The 12,380-nt window shown below is 35.7% G+C and overlaps 1 protein-coding gene across 1 annotated transcript in view; it reads left to right on the top strand.

The window, feature by feature from the left end:
* The window catches only part of PolrMT (mitochondrial RNA polymerase), an 85,915-nt gene extending 74,118 nt beyond the window's left edge, over nt 1-11,797 (top strand). The window contains exons 14-15 of the mRNA XM_089085914.1: nt 5,343-5,630; nt 11,539-11,797. Of these exons, the coding sequence (XP_088942040.1) occupies nt 5,343-5,630; nt 11,539-11,751 (501 nt within the window). The 3' untranslated portion in view covers nt 11,752-11,797. The remainder of the gene's footprint in view (nt 1-5,342; nt 5,631-11,538) is intronic.
* Nucleotides 11,798-12,380: the final 583 nt, after the last annotated feature.

Here is a 12,380-nt window from a genome sequence, read left to right as displayed (position 1 = left end):
TCTTAGTTTAGACGACAGGTTCATATGACACATTGCGAATCTGAACTGCGTCGGAAATCGTTTTACACGGAATGATTTGCGAACCGCACTTGACATAAACAACACCTCGTAAAGTCCATACATTTTTCAATTCAAACTTATTGCGCGCAATCTTGTAGATTTCTTGCCTTTCCCTGGTTAGAGCATCATTTACATAGATTAGGGTACCTTTCAAATTCTTGCAATTGCGTAGGATCTCAACTGCAGATGCCTCGGTATAAAATGTAAGTTCAATCGGAGTTTTTATGTCTAAGGTACCTCCTAAATACCTTGCACCCTTGACAATATATATATAAAGCTTGAGTCCCATTTCCCTGTTAAGTCGAGGTAATACTTTCTCACCAAAGTGAGGCACATAACGCGCGGGAGAGTCTATCCCAGATACAATGACTTTAGTTAAAAAAGAAGACTGGTTTATATCATCCAGCTTAGTTTCAAGCTAAATATATATATATATGTATGTATATATATGTATATATATATATATATATATATATATATATATATATATATATATATATATATATATATATATATATATATATATATATATATATATATATATATATATATATATATATATATATATATATATATATATATATATACATATATATATATATATATATATATATATATATATATATATATATATATATATATATATATATATATATATATATATATATATATATATATATAGGTATAGTATAGATAAAATATAGATGCTTGTGTATAAGATGCTTAGACTTGTTTTTGTTCAAACCTGCATTGTAGTGGTTCACATTGCCTTTCCATGGCGTATGCTACTTAACATTAAGATTGCAAGATAGTCTATGGTTGGTCAGCTAAAAATAAGCCACCTATCAGAAACCAGTTTAAATTCTTACTTATTATCTATAAAAGGAAGCTAGCCACATTCAACCAAGGATTTATTCCTGAATTTCCTTAGATTCCTTTGATTGCTCTTTGGGTAGATTGGCCACATTTGTAGCTCTGCATTTTACAGCTATATTCAAGAACCAATAAATTCCAACATTCCTCTAATGTATCGTGGCAGATTTAGGGCTCATTTTTGTGCCACATTATTATGCTATAGATTCGTAGCTTTACAGATGACACCATTATTGAGAACCGGTAAAAATGAGGCCAGGAATTAAACTTCCTCTGATGCATCCTAGCAGATTTAGGATTCAATGTGCCCAATTGCTGTGCTGTACATTCATAGCTCTACATTTCAGAGCCATGTTCAAGAACCGATAAAATCCTAACATTAAATAGCCTCTAATACATCTTAACAAATTTATTGTGCCGCATTGTTTTGCTGTAGTTTCGTAGCTCTATATTTCTCAACTATTATCAAGGATCTGGAAAATTTCAGTATAAAATGTCCTCTGATCCGTCTAAGTATATTTAGGACTCATTTGTATACCATTCATGAATGTTTCATTCACTAATACCCTTCCACAGGAAACTAATTCGTGGATATGTTGTATCCAGTATTGTTGTGTTCTAATGGACATATACTCTGTTTATTATTTTATTTTTTATGAAACTTGCCCGTTTATTTATACTATTAGTATTGTTAAGTACTATTCTACTTGTCTTTTTGACTGTATCTGTTTATTATTAACTACTAGAATTAACAACTTATTACTACTAGAATTAACATTATTAACTACTAGAATTTTATTAAATACGATAAATTTAAGTTTAATATTTCATTAAAGTTCCAACAATATTAGAATTTTCACTTTTAGTTTAAGCTTTTTTTCATATCTGAATAATCTGTAGAAAAATTTAAGATTGTTTATGCATCTTGTGTCGACATAGAGGCAGTCAGTATTCTATGAGCTACCCCCCTCCGCCCGTATAAAATTTGGTAAATTAATAACTAAGAGAGGCAAACAATTTTTTTTTTAATTAGTCCATAACAATATTTTCCCAAAACACTTTGGAAAAATGTCAATTTTTCCAAAAACACTTTTTATACCCATCAACACAGCAAATTTTTTTTTTTTTTTTGTGATAATTTTGTGCAACGCCCTTTAATTAATTGAACAGTAGAACAGTTTTTGGGGCAAAAAAACAGCGAATTCATATAATTACTCTGGTTTTCTAAGGCCTAGTCAAAGTAAAGTAGGTTTTATTCTAATTATCTTTTCATCCAGGGGTATCTGTAATATTTTAATTAATTCATTTAATATTTTATTGGGATAGGCCAAAGCCTAGTCAGTCTAATTGATTACATGTGCGATTCCCATCGTCAGTACGATTCCGTCTTTTATAAAAGTCTAATGTAAGATTGTTTTCCCATAAAGTTGGCTATTTCAGGTTCATTAAAGACAGTTTGCTATTAAATAAATAAGTTATAACAAGTAATAAAACAAATTATCAACAGTCATGTATTGTTTATTGTATATTTCCTTTGAAAAACTATTTACAAAAGCATAAAAAGGATGGAGCATTAACCACGAAACTGATAACTCTACGAACAAAAAAATGACCTATAAGCGTAGCCTGTACGAGTAACAACTGAGTTGTAAATCAAACGAGAATATGGAACCAGGGATTATCATATGGAGACATCTACTTTCTATCTTGGTACTGAACCACTTTATTCATCCGTAAATCTTGCTTATCTTGTACATATCTGTTTCTTAGTACAAGAGAGATTTGTGGGCTTTTTTGCAGCTGGGCCCGTTTAACGGACTGGGTTGTCTCGCTTTCTTTGGTGCTTTGGTAAATAGGCTTAATTCACAATTTGCCTTGCCGCCTTGTTATTTTTTTTTTTTTTTTTTTTAATGGTGTCAGAATGTTAAAAACTTAGGGCCTGATATGCCACGAATCAGGTTTTTACCTAGTTTTTTCCCCAGAAGTGCGTCTGCTGAACTTTCAATTAAAGGAATAAATAGACGAGTTTCGGGGATAACCTCGTTAGGGGGCCATTCCAAGCGGAGGTACAGTGTCTTAAGCGTCTTTCACACTGTGTACGTAATCTCCTATTCTAAGTGGTTAAATTACGTTACGTTAAGAATAATGTTTCGAACTGAAACACTTCGTTTAAACTAAAAATCCGTATATCCATCATAATCATCACAATCATCATAATTAAATTATTCAAAAAGTGAAATTTTAGATAAGAGATTGAGATTCAAATTCTGATTGAGTTTTAAAGGCTTTCTGGGAGGTAGTTTAATTTGTTTTCAGAATTTATTAATTGCTCGCCCAGAAATTCTATTTTGTTGAAATTTGCTCCGTAAGATCATATAGCGTTGCATAAAATTTTGAGTTATGCTAGTCTACTGTGAAGGGCTTTATGGCGTAGTATGAAAGACCCATTACAATGCTGTTCTTCAAGTACTTAGTGCGAGGTATTTCTTGCTGTAAGTATTCCGAATGCACTACGTCGGAACCCACCTAAGAGAATCCAACGTATAATGCCTGTTTCTATTATGATGATTGCAGTATAATTTATATAATGTTTAGTTTACCTTTTTAATCCCGTTCCAGACTAACACCCAACTAAATTTATATACACATTTGCTAAAAGTTACCGTTCTAAAAGAGACAGTAAGAAATTTTGACTATCATTGGCTTAGACTTAGGATCATTTGGAAGTATATATTGTCATTGCAAGCATCTTGAGCTGTCATAACGTTTATAATAGAACGTAGACCATTTGGCTAGAAAACTTAGAACTAGAATTTGGAAATTAAATGTAAATTAAGAAGAAATAGAGCTCTCGTCGTTTCTTGTTTTTATTTATGTCATTACATCAGGAGACACTATAACAGTTTTGGTTCAGATGATAAGGTAGCTTAAAAATCCTTTTGCGAGCTTTAGATTCGGCTGACGGCCACTAAAACAAAGGGGCCATTAGCGAAGTTTCCCTGGGGACTAGACATCATATTGAACTATTGGGCATCTGTGGTTTGACTGTGACGTTTGATTGAACAGACTATACAAGTTCAATTCCGTTTTTTCGGCCAGATTGCCAATCAAAGTGGGTGACACCACAGGGAACTTCCAAAACGGCCAAATTGATCAAATGATCATTCCTTTGAGCGAATTTTTAGCGTTTTCATTGCACGTATGCTAGTACATTTTTAGGGACTGCTCTTTCCTGAACTTCAAAAAATTAAATTCTGCTCCATTCATTTGAAAAAATAGAAATAACACTTTCGAGATGATGTAATTTTCTTTAAATCTGAATGTCTGTCTCCAGCACAGAGCGTGAGAATTCAAATGATTTGTCTAAGCTGTTGGGGAAAGTAGGTTCGGTTTTCACTTTTCTCTCATTTATTCTGATCTCTTATCCAAGCTATACAAGTTATGGCAAGACCGCCCAGTCAATTCTAAATAGTTTTGCCGCAGAAACTGAAAGAGTCTATAATGGATGAGATAGGGGGATTCTTTTTGGGTGCCATATCACCTTCAGTATCTTTCTCTAAGACTAAGCTTGAGTAATGAGGTAGTTAATGTACTTATTTAACTTAAGTAATTAAACAGAAAAGTGTTTTACTAATTTAAAATTTTTACGCTTGCTTCTTATTGTACAAATGATTTTTCTCCCAGAAAAATACTATTGAAAATAAAAAGAGTACAGAAATCGCTCTAGAGGTGGCGTTTTAGTCATTGATGATCAATAAGCCTCGCGTTAATTGATGTGGGGATTTGTTATACGTAATTCTTGAATAACTGTAATGACAATCCTTTTTGGGCTACAGTGTGAATAAGGAGAATTGCGGTAATGACAGTAATGTAGAACACCATCCTATGTTTTATATTCATCTTACTATTGATGCAACACTTTGTGACAGGTTCGGAATAGTAATTGGTTTAAAAGCAGAAAACCTAGTCTATCCTCCAGTCGTTTTTTCTTCTTTAAAGGAAAGGAAGCATGGTCTCTTCGCATCATCTTAAATGCACTCTGAAGAGTACTTCGAGAATAGTTCGTTGAATATTATAGTTCAATTTGAAATTATCTTTGTGTGGAAGTTTTCCATAGAAATTTCTGTGTAGACTACTTCGAAAGACTATTCAATAGACATTTGCACCTCGTGGTGGAGCGATGTAAAAGACCGGCAGCACATCCGATACTTAAGAGTACCTGGCACCGCCAATATAGGAACATAAAAAAATATGTGCTTTTTTAACATATATAAATTAAAACAAGACAAAATATGCTCTCTATAATTTGCGTATAAGTTGCTTAAAGGGTAGGATTCTAATGGCCCCTGTTACACTAAGGACGTTTTTACCCTCTTGGGAAGTTACATATTGACCTTTATTTTTTACAGGATTGGTTTAACGACTGTGCACGTGTCATTTCTCTAGACTGTGGTCAGCATATTGAATGGATCACTCCACTTGGTCTCCCAGTTGTTCAAACTTATTCTAAGGATGTTAGAATGGAGAGGCCTAACTCCGCGAAGCAGAAGAATGCATTTGCTCCAAATTTCGTTCATTCATTAGACTCTTGTCATATGATGATGACGTCGTTATTTTGTCAACGAGCGGGAATATCATTTGCTTCGGTTCATGATTGTTTTTGGACTCATCCATGCTCAGTCGAAGTCATGAATAAGGTAACTTTTAGCCTGTTTTTTGTAAAGCTGTGCTCAAAATTGAACCGTCCTATCCGAGTGATTAGCGCACTATATTTGAAATCCCGGGGACAGGGGGTTTGACCCCTGGTGTCGGTGTTTATTAAGTTCGGAACGGGGGTCAGTGGCGTGACTCTGTAAGCTCAGCTAGAGTCAACCCAGCTCTAAATGGGTACCTGGAAAAACTACTACTACTACTACTATTAACAACTCACCACAGCACCAAGCCGCCTGAGGCCAACACAGCTACGGACGCTCCTCCTCCATCCCAATCTATTCAAAGCCTCATTTTTTACATCCGCCCACGAAGTTCCCATTTCCTTTAAATCTTTCTTTTATGAAGTCCTCCCACCCCAGACGAGGACGACCTGCTTTCCGTTTAGCCCTAGACGGTTGGCCGAAAAGAACAATCTTCGGCAATGTTTCATCTTTCATCGACACAACGTGCCCTAGCCACCTCAACCATTCTTTCACTGTAGCCCTAGAGAGCGGTATTGAACCATATTTTTCGTATAGCATATTGTTTGAAATACGGTCAGTCAGCCGGGTACCCAGAACAATCCTTAAGCAATTTCTCTGGAAAACATCTAGCAAATCTTCATTGGATTTTCGGAGCGCCCATTCTTCAGAGCCATATTTGACCTCCTGTCATCACCGTAGCTGCTAATATTCTCATCTTGGTTTGCAGACTTATCTTCCTATTCTTCCAAACTTTTTTTTTAACTGTGAGAAAACACCCTGGGCCTTGGCTATTCTACTTTTAAAATCTTCACTGCTCCCACCATCTTCACTAATTATATTACCAAGGTAAGTGAAGCTGCCCACATGATCAATCTTTTCATTACCCAACGTCACCTTTTCATCTTCACTTATTCCTAGCCTTAGTGACTTAGTCTTCTTAACATAAATTTTTCAAACCTATTCTAGCACCCTGAACTCGCAAAATCTCTAAAACTTCATTCATTTTGCTCACACTTTCATCTAAGATTCTTAAATCATCAGCATAATCCAAGTCCAGGAGAGTTTTTCCTCCCCATTTGATTCCGTGGTCTCCCATTGCCTTTCCTGTGTTCCTCAAGACAAAGTCCATCAAAATTATCCATATAAAGGGCGATAGAACATAACCCTGCTTAACTCCTGATTTAATACGAAATCAGATGCTAACCTCATTTCCTACCTTAACCGCAGCAGTGTTATTCTCGTATATAGCACTAATCACTTTATTGTATTTGTCTGGTATACCATACAAGGATAAAACCCTTACTAAAGCTCTTATATCAACCGAATCGACCGCTTGATCGCACTATAGGGAACAAGGGACCAAGGATGTTTGACAACTCATTTGCTTCTCAATCATTAACACAAAGGTGAAAATCTTATCAACGCATTCTCTACATCTTTACAACCCACACTGTATCTCTCTTAAAACCCACTCTACGATACCCCCCTTTCTAAAAGGTATCATATTACAAAGTCATTTGCTACCTATAGAGACCAGACTAATGCCTCGATAATTACCACATTCATTATTATCATCTTTCTTATAAAGTGGCTTAATTAAGGTTTTCCTAAAATCGTGGGGTACTTCCCCTTTTTCAAAAATCATATTCATAATCTTCAGTAACTTATTTCTAACCTCAGAGCCACCACATTTAAGAAACTCATTTACAACCCTATCAGCACCTGGAGCCTTATTATTCTTTAATCCTTTTAGCACTGTTGCTAATTCCTCCTCACAAAACAAATCTTCCTTGACATCCAAGGTATCACAAACTTTTTCATTTTCTCTATATCTTTTCCTGCAACTCTATCTCGGTTAAGCAAATTCTCAAAATGTTCAGCCCATCTCTCTTTAGTTTTTTCCTTATCGCTAATATCGGCCCCATTCCTATCTTTATTTGGGCCAAGTCCGGATTGACCACTCCCTCTCAATTTCGTAACATGCCAGTACAATATTTTACTATTATGCCGTCTAGCTGCATCTTCCAGATCCTCAACAATTTTATCCATGGCTTCCACTTCACACCTCCTTAGTTCATATTTAAAGGCTTTCTCCACTTTCTTTACATTCCTTTGGTTTTCATATGATCTATCACTCAGATAATTCCTGTACAAGTCCTTTCTCCTTTCTATTAAACATAAAACTTTTTCACTAATATTCTTAGCTGCAGTACTAGCTTTCTTCCCTAAGACACCTTCAGCAACTTCACAAATTATTTTTCTGATATTACTCCAACCATCTTCCACATTATCAAATTTTAAATTCTCAAGTTTAGTATTCAACTGTTCCTGGAAAATTTCTCTCAAATTCTCATCCTGGAGTCTACCTCCAGGTAGACTCCACAACATCATAACTTCCCGGGAGGAAGTTATATACCCTTCCGAAATTTCAGCTTTCCATTAACCCTTGACACTACTAGATGGTGGTCTTTACTTTTAACATCAATAACGGCACTCCTATATACCCTAGTATCTTGTATTGATCCTGCCAGTCTTCGGTTTACTATAACATAATCAACAAGGTTTGCTGTCTTACCATAAGATGAATACCATGGTAACTTATGAGCCATTTTATGACCAAACACCGTATTGGTTATAACTAGATTGTTATACCTACAAAATTGCAAAAGTCTGTTTCCATTACTGTTTTCTTTTCCTTTACCAAATTTACCTAGGCTAGGATACCATCTATCTCTATTTCTACCGACCTGGGCGTTAAAATCTCCCAGTAAAACATCATATTTCTGCCTGGGACCCTGTCTATTTGCTCTTGTAACTGTAAGTAAAATTCATCTGAGTCACTGGTATCTCTGTCAGTCGGTTCTACAGGGGCAAATACTACTATAACTGATACCCTGAACTTTTTAGTCGTAAAATGAGCAATTAGTATTCTATTATTATTACCTTCCCAGCCTAAACAAGACTTAGCGGCTTCCTTATTCATCATGAGTCTTACTCCTTGTCTATGTACCCCATCCTTCCTGCCTGAGTAAACAAATTCTGTATCACCTAATTTCATGCTTCCTACCCCTGGGATATGAGTTTCTGGAACTCCTAATAAATCCAGTTCGAATCGTCTTAGTTCGTCAGTCAAAATGTCGATGCGATAATCATTTTTTAACGTCTTGACATTCCAAGTTCCAATTTTCATGTTCTTTAAATCATTGAAATTATTTTCGCCTCAGGAAAAGCAATGATCCGGGATACCAGTGCAGGACGGGGATCACATATCTTCTCAAGTCTACACCGGAGTGTTTAAGCCGGCTTTGAACCGGGCAGCAAGAAGTCCCTGGGACCTTCATGAATGGAGGTTTTGTGCAATTCTGGGCCCATCTTAGTCACAACATGGTTTTCAGCACTTGGCGATTTTCTTCTATCAACAAGAGTCGAAATCCTGCACAGACAATCTCAAGCCTCATTATAATCTATATTTATTCCTACAAAAATTATTCTAATATTGGGAGGCAGCATATAATAGTTAAGTTAGCAAACAAGAGTGTTTTCAGCCCGAAAACGCTCTTCAAAACATACCCAGCCCAAAAGAATTAACCATTCGTCAGAATTCCGTGTACATGCTTTGTCGTCTACTAGGCTATAATTTTCTCGAGGGGTGCCACTCCTCAAGTGGGAATAGAGTTGACCGCAAGGTTGTCCTCCTATAGAGGATCCTCCCACGATGGTGTTCTGCATCACCATGCAATTTACCCCCATTATTGGGAGAAGGTTTGGAACTCATGGGACTTTCGGACAAACCAGTGGGCCCTTTTGAGTGTACATTTGAGGGGTCTTCTTCCTCCGCCTGTATTTATGACCCCGGGCGAGGGTGCCCCAGTTTCTATTATGGACCCCCAGGGACAAGGTCCCCCCTTGGTCCGTGCCTCCTATGGAGATACCCTACATATCTGTAGGGCGTTCTCCTATCGCCACCTGGGGGCACGCTGAATGGCCGGGGGGAGGCCATTTATTTATTGATACATAAAAACATTTTTTTGGCAGCCATGTAAATTTTTTGGCTTTTTGAATTGTGGACTCTTGATTGCATCTGCTGAATGCAAAGCACAAAATGATAGTGCAATATAACTGGCCAGAAACAACAATGAAATGGTTTGAAAAAAAGGAATAAAGGACATATCCTCTCTTTGTCTCAAAATTGATTGCCAACTGTAGGAATAATAAACAGAATACCTATACTGAAGTTAGTGCAGCCCAAAGCCCAGCAAGGACAGGGAATGTGGGTGATTCGAATCTAATCCAGTACGAGTATAATAGGCCAAAGGAGAAATATCAGACTTATATTTAGTGTAGCATCAACTATGAAATATGTCTAGTGAGGCTTGTCCCGTGTCAGCATTCTGCACATAAGAAAATCAGATAAAAATTTAGCTTTTAAACTTCTCCCTCAACAGTCCATTTACTTTAATGCTAAAGATTAATTTCTGAGCAAACTCCCATCAGAAACCTAGTTAGGCTAAGCCTAATTTCAATGTCCTGGTAAAGGTGAACTTTGCACGTTTCTGTATGTGTTATAGACAAGTAGGTTTGACAAAAGTCTAAAGAACCAAAATCAATTATGACAATTTCTCTGTTTAGTGTGTTCAAAACACGAAAAACATAAATATATGTTGCGTTCAAAACCTAGTATCTTTTCTTCCCTTTCCCTGAGACTGTTAAATCCCTTGGGAAAAAAAAAACATCCTAGGATGCTGAATCTACGTTCATGTGGGACTATGCTTTCTTTACCTGAGAATTTTTTTTTTCGTTTCTGAACCTCAATCCGTTTATAGCACACACGGCCCACACGAGACACACATGTATCTATAAATTAAAATTTGAAACTACGGGGAAGCCGATTATCAAGCTCCATTGGTCAGCATGTGAAAAAGAAGTTAAAATTTTTTTTAAGTGTGCTCAAAATTGTTGTGGGCGTTAAAACGATGTAGATAATGAATTTTCTGATGATAAATTCCACTTGAAGCCAAAAAAAATGAGTCTACGAAATTATTGAAGCTAACACCATGGCAAATTTACATTAAGACAAAGCTTGTTACGAGGAGCATATATCCATTGGACGATAACCTTCTTGACTGTTATGGGTTGTCCAACTATATCAATGTATCGGAATGGTAGGACGGCTGCTTAGCAGGGGGTCGTGTGTTTTACTCATACCGATGCAAATTTTTATTGTAAATTTGTATTTTTGATTGTTGTACTATTATTACTTTTATTCCATTTATTGCCAGACATCTATTTTGTTGTGTACTTTAATGTTTTTATTGCACTCCTGCAGAAAGCGGTTTTCGGATGCAGGTACTTGTACGCCGGGTATACTCCATTCATACCCTTGGATGGGACAAACGTTCACCGTAAACCAGATTTTTTTTATTATTACTATTATTATTTGTGGCAAACACAACAAAAACAAAACTTTATAATTCTTCTATTAGTTGGATACTTTTGAATACAAAAGTAAGGACTTTGTTGAACTTTGTTGTCCTACTTTGTTAAACTCAGTCATACAAGAACCGTTAATTTACTGCAAGAGGTAAAGTAAGTTTTTTTTTTCTTCCTTTTTTAGTTTTCTTACAATTACCTGTATTACCCATGTAAAGTTTTTTTGTCCCCCCCCCCCGACTGAAATGGCCTGCTCCGCTCTCCGAAATAAGTTCCTACGTACACACCTATTTGGATGCAAGGATCTTTTGCAAGGCTAGAATCTTTTGCAAGCCTAGAATCTTTTCTGCAAGGCTTGAATCTTTTGCAAAGCTAGGTATAAAATTTTATTCAAAATGTTAGTTTCTTGCAAAAATTCTTACCACTAAGAATAAATTATGGTGCCTTTTTTATTTCAACGCTAACCTGCTTGTTTTAACATTTTTGTTTATTTTCTCAGATATGTCGGGATTCTTTTGTTGATCTGCATTCACAACCCATTTTGGAGAATCTGTCTAGCTTTTTTGCGAAGACATACGGAGAACCATTTGAGCATCTTGTTGAGAAGTATGGCAGTGTTGATTCAAGAAAATTGGAAGTGTTTTCACATGTGCCTCCGCGAGGAGATTTTGATCTCGAAGAAGTTAAAAAATCAACATACTTCTTTAGCTGATTATGTTTAGTTCTTTTTTAGTTATTTTTTGCTAAGTAAACTTTTGACCGTACATTTTTTATTTTCAATTTGATTCTTGGGAACAGTTTTGGCAGTAGTTAAAAATATTAATATTACAGGGCATAAACTCTACATGACAGCAAAATGCTAAAATGAGTTTTTGGAATTTTAATCCAATATGGATTAAAATTCCGAGTGAGAACTGGTTTATGTCTCCATTGCAAGCTTGACGTAAGAAAAGGAAACGATCAAAAATGGGGTTTTTAAGGCCAAACGAAAAACTGAATAAACAGACAAAGGTCTCAAAGGGTGTTTGCAAGGAATGCAATAATTAAAATCAAAAATCAGATGACATAGTTCTCTAACTTATTTAATTGCTGGTTGAGTGAATGAATGTTTTCTTTTATTTCTCAGTTTTTCGCTAGTATCCGTCCATGGCAGTTCATAATTTTTTGGATTTTGTAGAAATCGCGGATATTGGTGAATGACTCACTTTTATGGTTGTTAGGTATTTGGTTTTAATTCTTATAATTTTTGGCTTTTATTGAATTTTATTCATCTTTTATTTTTTTGTTTTTTCATTGTTTTTTTTTTCGCATTGACTTTCCGCGTTTGTTTTGTTGGTTTTT

The sequence above is a fragment of the Artemia sp. Qi Xiang Cuo genome, chromosome 3 (genome assembly GCF_049724085.1).
Source record: "Artemia sp. Qi Xiang Cuo chromosome 3, ASM4972408v1, whole genome shotgun sequence".
NCBI lineage: Eukaryota > Metazoa > Arthropoda > Branchiopoda > Anostraca > Artemiidae > Artemia > Artemia sp. Qi Xiang Cuo.
Note: the sequence above shows the minus strand (reverse complement) of the source record. Positions and strands in the feature narration are given on the sequence as shown.